Genomic DNA, 23,285 nt, shown 5'->3' on the forward strand with positions numbered 1-23,285 from the left:
GAAATGTAAGCTATTAAAGAAATACTTTCTACTTTTACAATACCTTTTTATCTAATACCTCAAAATATTTTCCACTACTTGTTATATAGAAATAACAAGATGCAGCTGCTCAGGCTGTACAAACATCTCTGGTCAGAGATGGCAGAGTAACAGTTTTCTGCCAAATCAGAATGGTTGTGCTTTGCACTACATTTCACAGAGATAATTGCCTAGACAAACTGTAAAGTAATGAAAAAACTGCCTTGAGAATCTGGAGGCTTACATGTCCAAATCTTGTATTTTTCTTAATGCAGATTTATGTGAGGCAGGGCAGCTTGGGGCTAGTTGATACTCAAAATAGGGTATATTACGCCAGTTTTTATTACATTACTTAATACAGATGTCTTTGTTAACATTTTAAGTGGATTCTGACTTCATTTATGCTGATTTATGGTTGAAATTGTGTTTGGAGTTGTGACACTAACCCTGCTAGTACTGTACTGGTTTCTATTGACTGACTTCACATGAATTGATTGAGCCCCTCTGGGTGTCTACACAAGATTCTGACTTCATTGAGAAACAGTGCTAGGGAGAAGGATGATGATGAATATATGATAAATAATACAAAATGCCTGTTTAGGATGGTAATTATCCTAAGGAAATAGGCCATTTTATGTCCCTCATGTCATTTACTACTGTACAACACAGCGCCAGTGCAGATGATGCCACACTAAATTCAAGAATGTTTCCAAATGCACATGGACAGAAAGTGGTGCTATTGTTTAAGCAGGCTTTGGGAATCTAGGGTTAATTTCTTTTTCTTAATTAGTCTGTCTTTTGCATTTCTTGTCACAATTTTAAAGCTTGGGTAAATGAAAAGTTTTTCAGGGGAGAGCAGAAAGATTGGCACTTGAGATCAGCGGTGGCAGGATTTCAGAATTGTTGTGATTTTTGAGACAGTTGAAATTTGCTGAGCTTCCAGATCACCTTGACATTTACTCAAATTCCAGCAGAGTTATCTTAGATTCCTACTGTGTTTAATAGCAACAGGATGGGGAATATCTAACATTTTAATGTGTGCTTAGCCTCTGATCTGTGGCAGGTCTATAACTGTGTATTGAAAATTCTTTAAAGATGTCTGGTGGAAAGTGATTAGTGATCACTTTTAGATTATTGACTTAATTTCCAAAATGGAATGTCTAGTCTTTGGGGGTTTGTTTGTTTTAATACTCAGTAATGCAGCTTGATGGCCCATAAACCTTACTTATTTTTTCTTTTTTTTTCTTAACTCTCTGATGTAAAATAGATACTTAAGATATCAAAGAAAAATATATATTGACATCCTTATGTGCTAGAGTTTGTGAAATGCCAGTCATGCCCAATGTCATTTTTATCATGCTGAATTCACCAAAAAGTTGATCAGTTGAATTAAATACCACCTAAAGGAGAAAAAATTTTGTTTTACTGTGAGCTGTTTCTGGGATAGGGGAGAGGGAAAGGTTTAGATCTCCTTCCCACTCAAATCCAATCCACTGTTATCCCTACAATTAACTCTACGAAGACTTAGAATAAATATTACCTTACAACTTCTAGGATAAACATTGAGCATTACTGCATTGCCACTGGAAGAAAAGCATATTTTAAGAAAGCCTGAACCCAAAGTTTATTATTTTTAGATAGTCTCCTGCTTCTTTTGGGAGTAAACAGCTACTACTTATTTCATTATTATCACAGGTTGCTTTGTGCACTGTCCTGACATCTCCCATTCACTCAGGCTTGCTTTCTGAGGGCAGAAAATAATGAGATAAAGTAAATATCATTACCATTGTGTGAATGTGCTCCTGGCATAGCCATGTATCCAACCAGCAGAGCTGGGCAGCAGCAGCATAAATCCAGTGCCACATTCTCCAGATCTTCTTCAACCCAGCTGAGGGTTGAGAAAATCACAGTTAAAGAAATCCCTCCTCAGAAGAAAAGATTCTGATGCAGATGGGTCACGAAAAACCTTGTGTTTGTTCTGTACTGGTACTCGGTGCATATTTGAAATCATCAGGAAAATTCCTATCAGTCTGAGTGCTTTGGAATGCCCCTGGTGTAAGCTGCTGTGAGAGCACCATTTATCAAAGTGTCGTGTTCTGCAGAGTGCTGTGTCAGTCTTGTTAAATCTGATTAATCATCATTTGGACAAGAAAAGTCTCAGAGTTACACGGGCTGCTGGCATTACTGAGTTATAGACTCAAGCTCCTTATGCTGTGCCAATAAGAAGACCATAAAAACATATGAATTGGGGAACCATGGAAAAGAGGACATGATCTAACTTTGAGAGCTGGAGACATTCACAGAAGGGATTTGGCCAAAAGTTTGACAGAATAGTTGGAAGCAGGTGCAGCCTTGTTTAAACTGTTTGTTCTCCAGTGCAATAATGGGGTCTCTCAAGTGACCTGTATTTTACACTGGTTCTACCATAGGACCATAACAACTTTCTGGGGGGCTAAACAAAAAAAAAAATAAAAAAAAAATATATATATATAAAAAAAAAAGCAGTCTTATCAACATATTGCTGCACAAAGTTGTGTTGGGGAAGAAACAAACAGATGCCACATACACAGTACCATAAGGTACCCCATAAGGGTTTAAGAAAACACATTATTCCTTTTAGGTACATGGCTGGATCAATTCCAAGTGTTTGGAAGGGTAGGGATGAGTCTAAGTAGTGTAAAGTCAGTTGGCATCCTCTGGTACTGAGCTGAGTTTCCTGTGTAGCTGAGGGAAAACCTGGCTTTGCCTCATGCCAGTTGCAGTGAAACCGGCCTGGGATGAAGTTGAAGACTGGGTAAATGACCCTAGTGTGAGATCCTTGCCAGTTCTGTCACTCAGTTTTAAGCCATTTTAAGAATCTGCCTAACAGGTCCCAAAATCAAATCTACAGAATCAGCAGTATTGCTTGTTGCATAATTGTGTGGTCATGCAGCCAGAGATGGCAGACTCTGCTTTGTGTGCAGGATTAATCAGCCCTCCCTGGCTTTCCCTGGTGGTCACTGTAGTTTCATGAGCAGCTCATCAGGAGTTTATGGCAGGGGAGATGTTGCAGCCGGGTCCTGACCCCCAGCTTCTGCCAGCAGCAGCCCAGAGAGCCAGGCTGTCCCAGGGGGGACAGAGCCTCTGTCCAGGCTTTCCAGGCAATCTCCAGCCAGGGGTAACCCTTTGGAGTAGGGCAAAGGCTGTGGGTAATCAGCTTTTTTAGCAGTGATTTCTGCTCTGTGGTCAGCTCTGTTCAGCCCAGCCAGGATCATACGGTGTTCCACAGAAGATCTTTAATGCAGACTCCAGTGAAGGAGCCAGTGATGATCTAACCAGTGATCTGGGCAAAAGCTGGGGTTTTATAGGGAAGGGGAGAATCAGGAAGGGGATCAGTGGTCTCAGACAGGGATAAGATGACCAAGAGTTGACAGGGAGATAACACGGGGTCCTGAGGCAGGGAGGGGTTCACAGCTCAGTCCCAGTGACTGGGCAGTTTTGTCTTATCTCGGGGGGTTGATCTCCAGGGAGGATGCCTGTCAGACTGGGCTTCCTCCACAGGGACAACCAAAATGAATTACCTCAGTGTCTCCTGACAATATCTGTGAGGCTAATGTCAAATTTCTTTATTTTGTGTTGACACAAGCAATATTTTGTTTATTATAGATTCATTTCAATATTCCAAATATTTTTTTTAGAAACTGCTCATCTCCTGAGTAGTTTGCCTAGCATTCAGGAGATTATTTCAAGTGCACTTGAGAATTTTGTAGGCTGGCTGAGATACTGTGCATGAAATTCAGTATATTCAAGTTGGAAGATCAGTTACTGGAAGTAACTGGAGTCCCATCAGCATCATTGCTGACTTCTGCATGCCTTTCCACTATTTCTTTGCCTTTCCTTCATCTGTAAATCCAAGGCTTGAGTGGGAAAGGCTGGAAAATGGGAAAGGAGGCAAGGACAGGAGACACTGTGTTTAGGAAATAAATCTGTTCTGTAGTGTCAACCACAGCGCTCAGCGTACGCAGGAGACACAGCAAGCATTTTTTTGTGGGTAATCAGGTATGGGCTGGCTGTGTCTCCAGGGTCTGTACTATGTTTTTCAGGCAGCTGCACAGCAATGAATTTGCCAGGGTTATTATCCAGCTTTGTTTATTAAAGCATTCTCTGATCAAAAGTGAGTACAGTACGAAACTTAAAGAAGCAAAGCTACTCTGAATTGGCCTCAATTCCAGGATGCTTCCTTCTATTTCTGATTTTTGAAAGCTGGTGTTCTGGGCCTCTAGGAGTTACTGCTGTTAGAGTACATTATTTTGTACTGTTGCACTGTGGTTGTGGTTTTTAAGGTTATAATCTATTTCTATTAATAAATGGACAACTGTTTAGTATTTTTATAGATTAAATGAAGTAGGCAGTGAGTATTTTTGATAGGCAGGTGTCAGAAAGCTGAACAAGAGGTGTAAAGCTCTCTGGTTTTCAAAGGACACTGAAACCTACTAGGTGTCTCTGCTTTAGATACACCAGGCTCATAAGAAAGGAAACACATACATTTAAAATCTGTGACATCTATTTCGAGTTCATTGGTTTGCCCTCACAAAAAAAAAAAATCTTTCCTCTCGTTACTGGCAAGAATAGAAGACTGCCTGAAACTTCAGTGGATTCTGACTTGGAAGAAACAGGACCACACAGATGAAAAGAGGAAAAGCTTGGAACCCCAAATGAAATCTCTGCAGTGGCATATTTCTCCTTACAGTTCTCTCGAAATGGATACATTTTTAAAATCCCTACATTTTGTGGCTTCTACATATTTTTTCTTTTATCTGTATCCAAAGTCTCATGTCTCAAAAGACTGAAAGATAAAGCCATAAACAACAGGTACCTAAATGAAGGTGGCTTTGTTTTTTTTTTCTACCTGGGATTTCTGCATCAGTAATTTGGAAAGCAATTAAAATTCCAGACCAGAAGAAAGAAGCAGGCAGGTTCATCACAGCCAGCATGAAACACCTGCCATCCTAACTTCAGAATTAAAATGGAGAGAGAAAAGAAGCAAATCCAAATTACTGCTTTTGACTCATGGCTTAAGTGGTTGAGAAGGATGAATAGAGGACACCCTTGCAAGGATGAAGAAGCCACCAAATGTGGTTGGGTTCAGAAGGAACCCAAGGTGCACTGTTTCTAGTCAGGAATATTGTTAGTTGGGATAGGGATAAAAGAATAGATGCTTTCAAGTGCCAGAGTAGCACTGCTGTCTCAGGAATCAACCTGATGAGTGGGAAGGAAACTATTTCTTCCAAGATCAGTGAATAAACACAGCTTTATACAGATGGAGAGTAGAAATAATCTTTGAGGGATAGTTCACAGAACCGCAGGGAAACAGGGGAGGTATGGAGAGTGATTTATTTGTCTCTTGGCAAGGTTGGGAACATGACAAAGTAAAAAATAAAAATAAAAAAAGTTCTTTCACATCTTTATGTGACAAGTGGGATAAACACAGTGTTTCCAAGCTGGTACAGTTTTTAGGAATGTCTTTTGGAAATAGTCCCAAATATGGGACTCTAGAAGCTGTACATTTAGGTAATTGGTATGGGTGTCATCAGTGTAATATCTGAGCACTAATTAATGAATTGGAATGTTGACACACAACATGGCTGGCAACTGAGATGAACAAAACATGTTATTTTCTTACCTGTCTTGCCTTATCCTGGCAGCTGTTCTGACTGGAATGACTTTTCCTCCTGCTCCTCAGGTTCAGTTTTCAATTTTTCCATAGTGATTCCCCATTTCTGGTTTATAAAAAGCTGCTCTTCCCTTTCTTCTGGGTTTGGATAACTTCTCACCCTAACATTATTGGTTGTACAGGGTAAAAAGGTAGAACTGGAAAGTGTGCTCCATTTTATCCATCAAGGTTACTCTTCATTTGGGCTGCAGGTCGGTGAGTAGATTGAGGTGCTGGTAAGGTTACTTTATTTCCTTCTCTACCTTCCTAACCTTCATGTTGTGATGTAAACTTCAATTAAGCAAAGTAAGTTACTGCTGGTGACACAGAGTGTTCAAATTTGTCTAGAGGCCAGTTTAATACAAATGTGATCCTGGGCTTACAATTCATTTTATTAAATGATTTTGGGTTCATTAATGATGTGGCAGGGAAGCACAATGGCACTTTACAGCCTAGCTTAGTTTTGGATGATGCAAGGCTAGATTATCTACTGGGTTTTTAAGGACTCTTAAAACTTGTTGCTCTAACTTCCCCCAACCATTTCAGAAGCAAATATCCTTTGTTAATCCTTTTTCTTGCCTCCAGTGATAAGCATTTAATTTTCACAGTTTTTCCAGGAATGTGGGTGAAGAAAACTTACGTAAAATCCCTATATTGTTAGCATGGACCTTGGAATTCTTTCATAGCCTATGACATCTCATTGTTTGGTAGCACACAGAAACAAACCTGATGATGGGGCAGGTGGGGGTCGTGGCTCACAGGCCCCTGGTGATGCTCTGTCTGGACTGGATGCTAGGTGAAGCTTCCCCAGGGACACGGCTGCCAAATTCTTCACCTCATGTGTGACATATGTTGAGGCATAAATAAAAATCAGATTGGTCCCTCTCATATGGCAGAAATCTCTGAAAACTCCAGGACATCAAGTTTAAGTGCTGAGGATTTAGGTTGTCCAGTGAGCTGTGAGATGATCTGGATTAGTGCCCTGTCAGCCCCAGGATGACTGAAAATCTGTGACTTTGAATCCAGTTCAGTGTAATCAAAACAATTTTGCCTCCCCTTTGCCATTAGCTTTTGAAGGATGGTGGCATTTGTCACACTGCTTTTGTTTGGGTATCAGCCAGGAGAAAAGGGCTGCCTGTCTCAGGCATGGGCATCAGTTTGTGTTGAGTAAAGTTTGTACAAGGCACACAGACTTACCTAGTTCTGCTGAGTCCTCAAGGGACATTGAAGGCATGATTTCCCCCTTTTCAGTTATGTCCCTTGTCAAAACCATGGGAAATGGTCATAATAATATTTCTTAAAAATTTTGAATTCTCTGTGTAATATGAATTTCTTTGAAATGTTTCCATATGACATTCTGGACTGCAAATTTCCATGTGCTGTAGAATTCCATGGGATTTGAAGCTATGTGTATTTTCTAGGATCAAGCACCCGATATTGATGCCATCCCATCATTCCTGAGGTTAACTGGAAGACCTTGATTTATACCCCTTAGTATCCCTTATATGCCTACACAGTGATCAATACTGAAATTCTGAGTCCATTCATGGGAAGACTGATGATGAAGTAATTTCTCTTTCCTGAAGTGAGAGATTTGGGAAAACAGAACAAAAAAAACAGTGTACCTGTGGCACTGAACAGGACAGTCCCAATTGTTTGTGCTACTCCTGATGAGTAACTCTGTGTTTAGAGAGGGCAGAGAGCAGCTGGGAGCAGAAATGCAATAGGGCAGAAGTCGATACCATGTGTGTTGCTCAGGAAGGAACTTCGTGGCTTCCTTTTAGAGGAAACCCTATTAATTTAGCACTAATAATGCATTGAACTTTAAAGCCTCAAGGATATTGAGTCCATTTCTTTAAAGTTGCTGAGTGTTCCCAAACCATGCTGAAATTGATAATTGCTGGGAGTGGAGGGTGTGCAGTGCAATGGAAAGTAAGAGCTGCTGTGAAGTTGGTATCACAAGATACCTTGCTGCTTGCTATTGCATTATTTTATAGAGCTTTTCAGACTTTATATCTACATAATTAAACATAATTAAACAACTCAAGGGAGAGGAACTACCCCATCTAACACAACACAGAATAGGCTGCTGAGTGTGGTGCCACTCTTATCAGAGACTTGGGGGAACACCAACACAGCCAAATTGTATTAATGTGGTTTGGGACCCCTGAAGCACTGAATGTGCCATCTGTGACTGAGGTGAAAGGTGCTGAGTCCCCCACTCCTATTAATCAATATTATGGTCCAGTTGCTGCTATACAGTTATATTTTTTTCCCCAGCAATAAGTTAATTGCTTTTATTTCTTACAGTACTTTAGCTTTAGCTCTTGTGCAGAGAAGGAAGAGAGCAGTACCTCCTTCAAAAGTAATAGGAACCCCATAGATACAAATGTGACCTGAGGAAGCACAGGCTTGCATGCCTAGCTGGTAGTAATTTGCAGGTAAAACCTTTGGTATTTCTCTCTGAGCTGCTCAAGTTCCCCAGAGAGCAGAGAGAGAAGTTCCCTGTCTCTCAGTTGTTTCAGAGGTAAAATTTTGCCAAAGAAGAAAATACAAAATGTATAATTTTAAAAATTGAAGCAAATTTCACAGTAAGTGAAATGCTTCCCTAGTATTCCAGAAAGTTCTTGTAGAGGGCAAACCCCATCTTTTACATTATATGGTCTAACTCCTGAACTTGTGTTTTAGTCACATTAAAAGGAAAGCAGTTTTGCAGGGACTTTTAATATTCTACAAATGAAGTTAGTGGTGGAGAGTTTAATGTCCAGTTGGGTGTTCTTCATCAACATTATTGGGAATTATTCCTGCTTACACATAAGCTTATTTCAACACATTTGATAATATTCAGAGGTCAGAAGACAAAGAAGTTGTTAAATAATTTTATTTCTACCCTCCTCAAAAGCCAAGTACAGGGCTCCAGTAGGTGCAACAGTTTGAGTTGTTACAGGGTAACACCACATTTTCATTGCTCCTAGCATCTATATGAGCCTGCCTGTATGAAATCTAACCCTTTGACCAAGCTTTATAATTGGAATCTTATCAGAAAACAAAATCACAGTAAATAGAAAATAGAGAGAACAGTCAAGTCTCTGTGCCAGAGCAGAGTTCCCATGGTAGTGCCTTACTTTTTCCCTCAGATATGATAAAATCAGGTCACATCCACTTTTCTTGTGTTGAATACTGCTTGGAATTCACAGCAGCAGTGAGAGCTTTTACACATGGGGATGGAGGAAGAAGGGTTTATGGAATTGGAGGGTATTAATGATAGAGCATTTGCATGTTTTCTGAGCAAAATGTTATCCAGAAAAAAAAGGAAGAAAGAAAAAAAATCTGGCCTAGCTGATGAAAGCATTTTATTTATTGATCCCTTTATAATCCTTTGTTTTGTTTTTCCTCCCTCAGCGTATGCTGATGCTCCCAGTGTAGGCTGTGGGATTCATAAGCAGGCCAACCTTTCTTGTCTGGTAGCTACTCATCTATAAATGATGCTTTATTTAGTGCCTGAAATGTCTGTTGTTAGGGTCTTTTAATATAAAAGGGCTGCATAAAAACATCTTAATTACAGCTTCAATTACATACATACTTGTTTTAAAGAAACTAAATATTAATTACAGAGGGCTGAATCTTCAGCTAATTGCATGTACTTAGTTCCCTTGCTGCCAGGTCCCTTTTGTACATGGGTATCCTATTTGCTTTAAGAGGCATTTGTTGGTGTGAGCCAAAAAGCTGGTACTTGCATGACTGAAGGTGTTGAAAGTTATATTTTAGATTAAGTCTGTCTTCCCTCCAAATTTTAGGTAACCTGCCCTTGGGTTTAACAGTGCACAAAACATCCATATAAAATTCAGTAATCAGAACTAAAAATAATTACAAAACAGGTGTTGCATGAGATTGTGATATATATATATATAATATAAATAATAGTTTAGCAAAAGCAGTTAAATTTTTCATAAAGATTTTATTTTTATTTTGTTTTAAGCTGCCCTGTACTGTTTTCTGCAGGACTACATTTCTGCAGGGAAATTCCTCTAATTTTGGTCTTTGCCATTAGGCACAGCTGTCTTGGATAACTTGTCAGTGACTGACTGAGACACCTTGAGAGTGATGAAACTGCTCAGAGTGAACTGTGGAACTCTGATGAAAAATTGAGTAGCATTAAATGGCTAAGCAATAGGCTTATGCTGGCTAGGAGAGAACCAGGATAAGGTCTCTAAGTGAAGATCACACCATCATCTAATAGCTTGTTTATTTTTCACTTGTAGTGTTCACCACTGTAATCACAGATTTGAGGATTTATTTTTCTTGTAGAAGACCCTCTGCCATTTTTCTGTGAGTTTCCTATCAAAGCATTAGCAATGACAATGTGTTTCACTAAGTTTATTATGAAACTAATGGCTCATAGTTACAGCTGCCTTTCTTTTTAATTTCATAACTATGCAGAAGGGGTAAGAATGATAAAAATGTTGTCATATATTTACTACCAGGGCAGTACCAGTCAGTTATTGCACACAAGACTTCTAAGGTATGAGATGAGGTAAACCTGTAGAATAATTGATACAGTAATCAGAAAAGCTTAGATCAATAAAATCCAGGTGAAGAAGGATCTTTTCCTAACTGCTGCAAGCCTGATTCTCCCCAGTCTAGCATTTTTCATCTGTGTGAAATGGCAGTAAAGTGAATGGAGAATTCTGATCTGGCAGGATTCTACTCTTGGCTCAGGCTCAGATGTGAATGACATAAACTATGCCATCAGATAAAAGTCTTTCTTTGGTTCATGTAAGTATAGAAAGTAAATAATTGTAGAATGGCTTGTTTATATCTTGCAAATAAGCATATTTACTGAGGGGCATTCTGTATTTGCTGCAGCATTTTATATTATGTCAACATCAGCATTCCAGCATGATGAGGACTTCTTAGCACTGCAAATGCTGTGCAGATATTCCAGCATCTGCATGGTGGTACCTGGTATCCAACACAAAGTATCTGATCATTTAAAAATACATTTACTGACCCAGTAATAGCTTTTTTTTTAAAACATGAGGCTATTCACTTTAGCCTCTAAGGTAAAAAAAGTTAACTGCTGACTTTAAGGGGCATTGGCATCTTTGTTGTTTGCATTTACTGCACATTTTTATGATCCTGTACAGTGCTGTTTGCCTGTGCAGGGATGCCACTAGGAAACAAGAATGCACAACTTGACAGAACGAAAGCAACACTCCAAATAAATATCCTGTGTCCTCTGTAGCAGCTTTGTTGAAAGAGCTCTGACATCATGGTGTTGTATCAGAAGAGCTACTAATATCAGATACCAGAGATTTCTGTGCTAGGGGCAGGAACGCTGCACAAATGGAGGTCATTCAGTATCCTCGAGCACTTGGACAAGTGTGTCATTTTGGGCTGTCCCTGCTAATGGCAGAATGCAGTGCTACTGCTAAAAATTGCTGTTTCAGAGCTCCTTGTGCAGGTAAACTGCAGTGTCTGTACAGAGGAGCTCGATGATTTTCATGCTTTGCAAAACCAACAATATTTATAGGAAGCAAAAGTCATACTCTGGGTTTTAGTGGTAAATGCAGGAGCCTTGGAGGTATTACAAATGGAAGCTGTGGGTTTTTTTTGTTTTTTAAGGTATTTAATCCTCTTCAGGAATACAGGATTGCTTTCTAGACCTTTTGCCTCCCCCTGCCAACAAGGAGCTGCCGTGTTAGGTTGGGCAGAGCTGCCAGGTGATGGGACCACAGCAGTGCCAGAGGCCACACAAAGAGCCCATGTGTCTCTTTAGATGGTCCTTGGGTGGGAGAATTGCAGGAAGAGGTACAGTAGTTTAACTGAGATCAGAAGGATGCTGAATTTTGCTATTTTCATGTGTCATGAGGTGGCACATAGGAAGAATCCATTTCCTTGGCAACAATCCTCGAGCCATAAGGTTGAACCTGTTTACTCAGGCACAGAGCCATTCTGTCAGATGGGCATTAATACACCAATTGTAGAGAGCCTGTGTTGTATGTGCATCAGGTGTGAGTGTCCTAGATAGGATTCCCAGCAAGGATTGTCCATATGGCTGTTCATTCTAATTTTATATTCCCTTGTACCATTACTAATCCAGGTATGGGTCTGATTACGTTTCAGAAACAGGGAACAGCTTTTTCCTCCTTTCATAAGTCCTCTTGCCCACTTGCATAACAGATTGGAGTGATGGTTTAGAACAGGTTTTTGGAAGATAAACTTTTCTCCCTGGCCTTACCAGACCTCTTCCTTCTGCATTCAGAGAAATAAGAGCTTTATAAATCTTTTCCCTTTTTAAGTAAAGTCCCTGTAGGCTCCATCCAAGTAAATCTTTGGCACCAAGCTGGATTTCAGATGCACTGCAGAGTGGAAATCTGTGTTCAGTAACTTTCTGCATTGCATTGCAGGAAGTTTTGCCTGGACTGCTATAAAGCATTGAGGTTTCAGGGTTCAGGAAAGAACACAGCCCTGGAGATTTTCACCCTAAGTGCCCCCTCACAATCCCACCTGCCTTGCCTCTTGGTTTCCTCAGCGGACTCAGTTCTCTGTACAGCAGCAATGCTGCCAGCACTGCTCTTGCTCTACCTTAGATATACCTAGGGCACAACATCATAGTTTGGTATTGTATTTTCTGTGTTTCATTTTCATGTGAATTGCAGAGATAAGGATCTGATATCTGTGGAATGTGTAGAGTGATGCCAGGTCATGCTCTTCTCTGATAGCTGAAGCAATTGCACTGGCAACTGATGATTTAGCACAGAGCTTTGATAATCTGGTTTTCTTGCTCATTTCATGCAGCCTGTTCCATACTAATGCAGCAAATATGAAAAAAAAGTCATCAAAATATTTTTTTCCTTCTATTCCTTTTGGAATTAGCTATTGTAAGCATTAGGGTAACCCACTGAAGCAGAAATGCAGTGCCAGCATCTTTCAATTTTGGTTTAATATAAACTACAAATAATGGATTATACTTCTCTTCTGGACCTGGCATGTATCATTCAGAGTGCCCCAGAGTGGGAAAAAGCAATATGTTTTTCAATTGTATACATTTTGATGAATCCTTACCTTAGGCAGCTGAACTTGAAAATACCCATCCCACCCAAAGTCTTAGTTTGCTTTTATCTATCTAACTAACCTATCTATCTATCTTATCTATCTAATCTATCTATCATTATAGATAATATATAGATATATAGCTATAGATATATATCATTATAATTTTTTCAGCCACTTCTAAAATGCATCTGCCTCTGCCTGGCTGAACCAATTTGAGCTGTGTGTATGACTACAAGATGCACTTTAATGCGATGTAATTTCTGGGAAATTTTGAGTAGAAAATTATGGCTCTACTTTGTTGGACTCCTTATTATCCTCTCCTACTGCCATTTTTGAAATTTTTAAGAATTTCTCCTGCTGAGGACGTGAAAGCAAGTTTTGAGGTCCAAAAAATTGCAGTTCAGACTGGATAGGAACAATTTTCTGCTCATATACTGTGATTGTGAGTTGGGATTTGCCATTTTCCAAATGTTTGTACAGTGCAGTCTAGCACAACCAAGTCATGCACAGTTGGAGTTCTCCAGGCAGTGTTATAAAAACTAAAATATGAGGACAATTTCATCTGCAGACTATAAAGGGTGCATAGTGGAACAGTCCCTTCAGTGTAACACTGTAATCAGTACTCAGTTAATGGAAAAACATCAGTCCTGCAAGGAAAAATCTGCATTCACATGTACCCCATTCCACTGGCATGGCTGAATTTTGGTAAGGCAGGGTATTGTCCTTCTGTCAGTACATTTAATTAACTTCAGCTTTACTTTTGTTTCTGCAATGTACACTCAGTTAAATCATAAATACTGTTTTGTAACTTGATAGAACACTATGTAATGGTCCTTATCTTGTATCCCTTTTAGTCTGAATTTTTTTCACATCCTCTTCATAATTTTTAATGACAGCAACAATTTTTATTATACTGCTGAAACTTTTCCCAGGGTAGTTGTGTTTTTCATAAATAATATGTGATCTAGAAGTGAAACTGAAGCAAAAAGCTGCTAAATACACCATCTTCTGTAGCAATATATTTATGTAAAAAAAATCTTGGCCTTAATGAAAGGGATTGAAAGCTTCTTAAAGAGAAGACAGCCCCAAAATCTAAATCAAATGATGCACGAGGTAACTGAGCTTCCTGCAGCTTAGGGAAAGTTGCTCTAAATAGGAACATACAAAGCAAAATACAGGTGAAGGCAGAATGTATATCAGCTTGTATATCAGCTCTTCTTTCTTATGGACATCAGCTGAATGTTTGTCTTGCTGTGTGTCTTTGTGCCCTTTGAAAACATTTCCAATTAACAGAGACTTCACATTTTGACCGCAAAATTTACTTGAATTCCAGTTTCAAGACAAAGAGAAGTGATGACCAAGAGCAAACTTGACCAGTCAGGACCTTTCTGCTCTTGGCTTTTCAGGACTTTAGAGAAACCATTTAGGCAACAAGTCTCACCAGGGGCAAACCTTATCCAAAGTTTAGGCCTTTTGTTGCTACAAACTTCAGAATATTGATCAAAGAAATCTTTTCTTGTGTTCCTGCACTGTGCTCCCAGCTGCTCTGGCATGTGAAGGAGCTGCATGGCAGAGACACCAGACACAAACATGTGTGGGTGCTCCATTGCAGACAAAGATGGAAAAACCAAATTCCTGCCTCAGCACTGGAGCCTGAGCCAGTGTTAGGGAAGCTGTGAGCTGTGCCCTTCTGGCCTGGTTTTGGAGAAGCTCCTGGGATGAAGTCAAGCAGTGACATTACTGGCTGTGGTTTGCTCTGCCACTTTTTCCCATGAAAAGTGAGAGATTTTTGGGAAATTCAGGAAAGGAAGGGGAGAAACTGCTTTTCAGTCAGACGACTTGGACTCAGGTATTGACTACTGAGCACTCTTTTTTTCTCTGCATTTTTATCCCATATTGACTTCATAGGTGGCACAGAAGCCACTGGTAGTGCTATAAATCCTCTCATTTTCTACCTGAATTGTAAAGTTCAGTGATCAAATCTTTCAAAGCAGAATATATTTTACTGTGTGATGAACAGGGACAAGGTTCTCCAAGATACTTATGCATAGCATGATTCTATAAATTGAATAAAGATCACCTGGGAACTTGAATGACTCTTCTGTAGAGGATAGTACCTCTTAGATAGTAAAGTTTAGCTAATTAAGTTCTGTGTCTTGCCCTAATTTTACAGTTTCTTTGATTATTTCTTTTTAGCTCAGCAAAATTCACCAAAAATCCATGAAGGCTGGTGGGCTTATAAGGAGGTGGTCCAGGGAAGCTTTGTTCCTGGTAAGTGTAATTTTAAAATTTTAGCCTTTCTTAAATATCTTTTTCACTGGCATTAATATAGTTGGATTTGGGGAAGATATTTTGGGCTGATTTGTTTTCATTGCAAAGATTTTTAGTTGACAAGTACTCAACATCACATTATAGTGAAGCACAGAAAGATTCCTGTTAATCCATCATCCCAAAACAATGGCTGTTTTTCAGGGAAGAAATCACTTTAATAACATTTCTGGTTTCTCTCAGTAACACCAACAATGATGCTGCTTTGGGAGTGTATGTGTTCTGTGTGTAGAAAAGGGAAAGGGACTGAAAAGTATTTCTGTTAACTGGATGAAATAATTTATCTGTTGCAGCACTTTTAGTAATTGCATTTTTACAATTTTAGATTAGATTTTAGAGTAGATTAGGACAGTAACCCACTGCATGCAATTTTCATTGATTTTTGTTTAGTAAACAAACTATGAATGAAAAAAAATGAAATAACTGGGCTTCATTGAGATTGAGTAAATGATAAATAATCAAGAGGCATCTAAAAGGATTCTCTGCAGTATGTGTTCAGTGTGATTGAGATTAATATGTATTATTTTATGTATATTAGCTATATCTTATAAGGTAAAGCAGTACTTCAAGTTTTATCATGAGTGCAAACTATTTTCTTTTTATCCTTATTTCCTCCTAATAGTAGAAAATATTGCTTGGCTATTGTATAAGCTGTTCTGAGGATCTGTAGATTTGACCTATCATCAGCTACTTTCTCTGTTGTGAGAACTGTTACAACCTGACAGTCATCTGAAATTCCCAAAATGCTGATTGTCTTGTTAATAATTTTAGTGCAAATGAGATGAAATATTTCAGCCCACACATTTCTGGTACTGAGATGGTTGTGAAAATCTACAGGCCTGGAGCTTAATTACATATTTATGTAGCCTAAAGTAGCTTTTCAGATTTACTTGAGATTGGTTTGGGCTGTCAGAGACACTCCAGTGTATTGTTATCCATGTTTAGTTCCTCATAGTGACAGCAGGAGAAGAAACCTGGAGAATATAATTATCTGCTTTCAAGATTTCAGCCTTCCTGAGTTGCACAACCCAGGCAGATACCCAGTAGAAAATGAATTTTAAAAAAATTTCCTAAACAGGCCTCAATTTAAAGTTACTGAGAAAAATAATTTAATTGTCAGGATGTAAAGAAACCTGTGATCAATCCATGCTTGTGGTGTTCTAGTCTTAATACTGTGAGAAATTTAGGGTTAGGAATATCCTTGGAAGATAAATGAGGAAACAGTGATGACTCAAAAACTTGTGAGAAGATCATTTAGAGTGGTGTGGAAGGACACCTTCTTCTGAGGGAAACCTGAATTACCAATATGTGTTGAATATCTGACTAACCCAGCACACATCCTCAAGATGGTCCAGAGAGTCAGTAATGAACAGCTCAATGAAGCAGCCCTGATGAAAGCAAGGGGAATTTGGGGGTACCTTTCTTCCAAATCCAACTCTGCAACCTGTCAGTCTCCGCAGAAGAGAGAAATTAAATGAGATTATACAGAACGAACAACTAACCTTTTTTTTTCCAGCAGCACTTAGATTCAGGAGCCTTTGAAAACCATTTTTAAAGCATTTCAAGGCTGTATTTGTGGCTGTGCTCTCAGACTAACACATCACAAAGGATCTGTTGGTGCATATTAAGTTTATCCACGCCGGTGGCAGTCACGTATCAGATCTCACATGAGATGCTAATTAGCACCTGAGAGGTGAGAGCTGCCAGGCAGGCTGAGGAGCTGTGCTGGACTTGCTGACAGTGTTGGATGTGCACTGAAGCAAACAGCTACAGCCATCTGCCAGGATGTTTTCTTCACACAGCTGTTTGTCCTGATCCAGGGCTGGAAGTGAACACCCCCAAAGATATTAGAGAGGAGTGTTTGTCCAAGAGCCTGTCACTGTAGTTCAGAACTGGCACCTCAGCTAACATGATTGACATGAATCCAGCCCTGTAGCTGTTTGGGGGAGCAGCCATAGGTGCAGAGATGATTAATTAGGAGCCATATCATTGTAAAACACTCCAGGAGGAGTTCCTAGAGTTTGTCTATCACAGCTTTAGCTGGGTGAATACTTTTTTTACCTACTTCAAAGCAAAGTCACTGTCTCTCTTTAAACTCTCACTTCTTTCATGGAGAGCAGTGTAAGAATGCAGTTAGGAGTGTATCACAATATACCTAGGTTAGAATGTGCCATTCATAATTTTTTCTGCTAAATCTGTTTTGGAAGCCTTTAAATCAAGTCCTGAAAACACACTGGATCCCGTGCAGATTTGCCATTGAGCAGTTCATAAAATCAAGCCATACTTCACTGCGTTCCCCAAATCCCAGACTCCCCATATTCTGGGAAATATAGAAAATAAGATTTTAAATCCCTTCCTAATGTTCATCTGGACACGTTTTTTCCTGCTATAAGCCACTGAGCTGCAGTCAGTGATGTGTATCTCACAGGAGGGGAGGATTTAGGCAGAGATGAGGCACAAGACTCCTCTCAGTATCTTTCCCAAATTCACCTCTTGCAGTGCTCCAAGAGAAGGCAGCACTGAGAGCTGGCAGGTTCTCTCAGCACAGGAACTGTGGCTCAGCTCTGTCTTGGTGCCCAGCCTTGAAAGAGAGATGCAGAGTTCTCAAGCACAGGAGGAAAAGTTCATCAAGGCTGGATTTGTGTGTCTGCTACTGGTGCAGAAACCACTCTCCATCTCACCTGTTCTCCAAGCAAAGAATTGCTATTATGATTTAAATCATGTAGGCAAGCAAAGTAGAAAGTAAGAAGGGCTTTAAAACTTTAATTGAATGCAAATTAGGTTCCAAATTAAACTTCAGGGAATGTTCAAGGATGAAGAAGGAATACTTTCCTTTATGCATGGTGATTTGCATAATAATCAAATAATTTATATTATTACAAACACTTACTACATAGACTTTTTCCAGTGTGGAATATCAAAGTAGCTCTTGATGGGTTAAAACACCTCTAAATAACCTTTTTCATGTCTTTTCTTTGGCTGTGACTATGAATATGTTGTGTCACTGAGGTGGTGCAAGCAATTTCCAGGTGGCCAATACAATCATATTTCAAATTCATTGGTACCATTGTTGTTACTTCAAATAGATGTGTATAACCTTTGATAATCTTTGTGATTGTATTGATTCGTTTCATACTGGTCCTGTTTTTCATAGCATTATGAAATTAGGCTTTGGTAAGTATAAAATACAAAGGTGGTTATATCTAATTTTTGATCACAGAATGCACTTGCCAAACCTCCAGTTATGATTGGTATCCACTAAAGAAAAATTGCACATAGCAGATGTATCCTGGCTTTTTTTTTTTGTTATCCTGACATAATTGAATGATTCAAGTTGTCTTCCTGCCTGTTCCTAGTCCCACCAGGCACTGAAAAGGTCAAGCCTTCCCCTTTTATAACCAATACATGGAGTGGCAGGTTGGACCTTGCTGTGCCACCAGCTGTCCTGCTGCACCTGCAGGTTCCCCTGCCAGGACATGAGTGTCCCTCTTCTGCTTCAGGAATGTGCAAATAAGGAAAATCTTGAAGGCAGTGACTTGCAGATCCTTGTCAATTATTTTCCTTCATGCTTTGCTGCTAGGTTAGATAACATTTTTGGTGTAGGAGTACTCCAGATATTTTCTGATGAAGTTGAAAATCCTCTTTCCCACTATCCTGGAGCTGATACTGTTTACCTTGCAATGGCACTAAATATAGCTTATAAGCACAAAGAAAAATTAAGTACCAGGAATTTTTGGTACAATTGTAGCTACCAAAACCTTCATGGATGATGGCTCCTAGCTGGGAAGAAGTTCAAGAGGTTTAATGTCATTTGGGCAGTCATATAATCAGAGAGCAGAGGATCTGCTGTCCTACAGATCCTCCTATCTTGTGTAAACACTGTGTGTTTACAATCACTACAGAACCTTGAAGACCTGTACTGTTGGGAAAGTACCTGCCCTTTCTGCAAATATAATACAATTTAATTTTTTTTAATATTATCCAAGTCTACTTTAAACTAAAAGTGAAAAGCCAGCAGGCCACCTGTGTGATCTTACAAGGGTTCATCCTTGCATGATGAGCACATCTGCTTAAGCTTTTGTTTAAGAAAAGAAGGTTCATCCCTGTGCACAACCTTAGCTGGACCATCAAAATTTGGGGTTTAGGATAAAAAGGGTAAGACTAGTTTTAGGAATCTTTCTTTTCTTAGGTTCTCCATTGTGACCTAAAAGCAAGGGAAGGAATTCCAAGTTTAAGTATTGGTGTATACAGGAAAGGGTTTAGAGGGTGTATCTGCATGATCTTTAAGGTAATTTCCAACCCAAAGCATTCTGTGATATTCTTGACAAGCTGAGTATAAAAGCAGTTGGAACAGTGGTTTGTGACTAAGTCATTAATAACTGAATGCTCATAACTATTTACTTGGAAGGATTGTTAATAAAGTTCCAAGGGCCAGAAGCAAGGCTCCTGTACAATGCTGGATTTATGTATTGATATATTAAAAAATTTTATCTTACGTTAGGCCTTGACAGGCTAAACTTTACAGGGTATCTAAGGAGTTCTTGACACCCTTTGGCACTGGACATTTTAGTGGTATCCATGATTTAGAGGAGTAGAATTGAAGCACAAAGAAATCTGATAGAAGAATTAGTTGCTGCTCAGAGACTCAAGGACCTTTTTAAGCTAATAATCCAAGTTGAAAATAAGTAATGACATCTGCCACAGTTCCTTATGTAAGGAGGGGACTTGGACCTCTGGCTATTAATTACCTTGTAGTAGTAGTTTTCTCGTGAGTGTGCATGTGTTTTTGTACAAAACAGTAGCAATCATCACTTGCAACATAAAAAAATCCTCTTTATATATTTTCATGGTAAAGTGTAAAATAAGTTAGTGTCCTTTGGATAAAGAAGTCACTGAGAATAATAAGGAATGGTATTTTTCTGTGCTAATAATGTTCTTCCCCAGTGGAATGTAATTGGACTTAATCAGAGAAGGGTTACAGTGTTCCAGCTTGTGTTTGCTTAGGTATTGCTGCCATAAATCTGTGTGGGATGAGATAGAACTGGAAGGGATTGCGATATAACATGGAAATAGGGATAATGAGTGGCACTAAGATGTTGCCTCACTGCTACTCTTGTTATGCCACTTACAAAAATTACTCTTGTATAATAACTTGGTGAAGGATTGCATTTTAAGAGTACTACAATTACAGTTGTGATTGTCAGGTAGGAATTCACCTCCTCTTTCACTGAGACTGTTCACATCAGGATATTACAGTGACTTTGGGAAGATGATTCCAATTACACTGGTGATGGATCCAGCACCAATGAGGATGTTACATAAACACAGTGTGCAGCTTTTAATTTCTACATCATTAATGCAATTCAATGTAGAATTTTCCAAGTTACACAGAGGAAAATGTGGTCACTACAGCTACACCCTCATCTGTGGTTAAAATAAACTCTTGTGAAGATCACACCACTGCTCTGTGCATGGTTACACAGAGTAACTGCCTGTTTGTTGCTGTCTCTGAAAGCTTCACTGGTACTAACAAAAAACCTCTCTGTCAAATCCTGTCCCCTTCCCAATTAAGAAATCAAAAACAAAAGGAAATGAGACTGTTGCCTAAAGGTGGATACATGCTATGGTATGCAAGTACTTTCCTAGTAGACGGCTATGATTTAACCTGTAAATATGGATTCAGGGGGTTATTTGATCTTAGCATTTCTTCAGTAACCTGCTAAGCTGACTTTATTTCTGAAAGTCCATGTGTATGTATGTGTAGGATTCTTCAGACTCCTCAAACAGAGGACTGCTGGATAGTCTGAAACCTCTCATTTGTACATAGTGAAAATTTCCTCCTATCGTAACACCTCTCTGAAAAGGTCACTTGTGAATTCATGAACCATGAATGCATTGAACATATGCAGGAGCAAAACCCGTGCTCACCATTTAGATCTGCCTGCCTAGGAGGATGTGGAATTATTATTTGGTTAAGTGTTACTGCTGTGACTAACACAGACTAAAATACAGATACCCGATACCATCACCCCATCATGGCATTTCTGGGCACATGCTATTTGTGGTAAGTGAAAGATTTATCCTCTCAGAACTCACCATAAAATACAGTCACCTACTTAATGCATTTCCGGGTACCTGCTGCCCCATGAGCTGTAAATCGCATTATTATGGTTAATGACTCTGCCCAAAGAAGGAACCTTCCTGAATTTTACTGAATTTTTTTTTTTTCATAGCACTGAAAATATTACTTAAAATTGCCACCTTTCTGAATAGAGACTGATTTTATTTTAGGGCTTTCATTTTATGTTTATAAAACATACAAAAAAAGTGCATTAGCGTTTTGGTCGCCAGCTTTATAGTCAGGACATAAACCCTGAAAATAACAGCATGACATCATAATGGGAACCTGATAGGTTGTTAACTACAGCACTGCAAATGGCATTGCTGTAATTCACAAGTGCTTATAGTCAACAGCCCAGCCTGCAGCATTTCAGACCCTTCAACCTTTCAGAGCCTGTATGACAAAGAAAAATACTCAGAGATGGAGCACAAAATAACACTGGAAGTTGTTCACTTGACACCAGAGTACATAGCCGACAGATGTTCCACCCCAACACAGAGGTGGTTCTTTAGGACCCTTTCATGGCCTCCTCTAATTTATTCTTCCTGTTTCTTTAATATCTATGAGTTTATCATTAGGGTTTTGGTGCAGAGTGAAGGTCTTTATTCAGAGAGGTCATTTTACAAATATTGAATGAGATATAGGTACGGATAAATGGATAAGCTGAGTTCAAGACAGTAGTTGGAGGCTGGGAGAGAATCAAGCAGCCAGTCCAGATATGCCTGTGCCATCAGGCTGGGCTGCCTGGTGTCCCTGTGCTGTTGATTAAAGAAAAAAATATTCCTGCAGATCCTTTGAATAAGCCCTTTGCACTTTGGCTAACTGACATGAAGCAGTGCAGCTGCCCCAGCAGAGAAGCAGCAGGATGGGCACTGAGGGCCTGGCACCTCTTGAGCAGGCATCACTAGAGCTGCCACTGCAGAGCCTCAGATTAATAAAGCAGTGACATTTTGGCACTATAACTTCAGAGGCAAGGAGGATAGATATGTCCAGGCCAAGGAACAGCCCCATTCCACAGATACTTGTTCCAGTTCAAAATCAAACCCAAAGGCTGAATGCACATGCAGTAAAACAATGACATTTCAATCGATAGATGAAGAGATGAGATTTTTCCTCACTTATAAAATTGGCCAAGTTGTGTTTCATTGAGTCTCTGAAATCCAGGCATCATGTGGCTCCTACACTAATTAGGATGCAAGTCTGGCTGAAGTAGTCGCTACAAAAGTATGAGCTGATGCCAGTTTAGAAAATCCTAGGTTATTACTTTTGACTGAAAATAGGTCACACTGGAAACAGTGGGATTTGCTTGCTGAGACAAATGCTACATTCCTTGAATAAAGGCCATCAGAAGCTGATTCTTTAAAAAAAATAAAAATCAATATCTACAAGATTGTATTCCCTTTACAGTGGTTTTATTTAAAACCATCTCATTCCAAGTTCTTAAAGTGCAGCAAAATTACTGATTTCCACAGCTGTGCAGTGTAGCCTCCATCTCTTTTGTCCTAGAGTGTTCACACTGCAATTCAATTAATAATGTGCTTTTTGAGGAAATCACAGTTTAATACTGTATCCTTTGCCTCCCATGGAGGACAGGGGCTGAATGGGAATATTAAACCTGTGCACTGGGATCATGCTGGTATGTCATACAGCACTAACAGGTACAGGATGCACAGGATGCTCAGGTCTGAGAGGAGCTGCTACTCCAAATCTCAGTCAGGTGCTGTTAAAGCCCTATCAGGATGCAGCTGGGAATGATATCTAATTCCCAGCTTTAGTCCCAATTTAGAACTGCAGGATTTAGCTGTTCTATATGACTCAGAATACAGCACATAACATAGGAAAGGACATCTCAGATTATGGAGTCAACTCTTCTGTATTACCAAACTGGGTTATGTAGGTCATGGCTACAGAATTCCCTTTCACAAGTGCATGTCAGGGCATTTCTAAGAGAGAGTTCAGATTCCATTTTGCTTTTCCTATCCTGCAGTTAGGCATCTTCAAATGGCTTTTCTTTCTTCAGATTAGGCTTTCCTAAAATAAAGAATAAATGACTGAAGTCTAATAGGC

At 39.4% G+C, this 23,285-nt stretch overlaps 1 protein-coding gene across 1 annotated transcript in view; it reads left to right on the forward strand.

The window, feature by feature from the left end:
* The window catches only part of CA10 (carbonic anhydrase 10 (inactive)), a 171,817-nt gene that overhangs the window by 22,293 nt on the left and 126,239 nt on the right, over positions 1-23,285 (forward strand). The window contains exon 3 of the mRNA XM_014255806.2: positions 14,966-15,040. Within this exon, the coding sequence (XP_014111281.1) occupies positions 14,966-15,040 (75 nt within the window). The remainder of the gene's footprint in view (positions 1-14,965; positions 15,041-23,285) is intronic.

This window comes from Pseudopodoces humilis, chromosome 21 (assembly GCF_049639895.1).
Source record: "Pseudopodoces humilis isolate 2021_Gansu_Grassland_sample_001 chromosome 21, ASM4963989v1, whole genome shotgun sequence".
NCBI lineage: Eukaryota > Metazoa > Chordata > Aves > Passeriformes > Paridae > Pseudopodoces > Pseudopodoces humilis.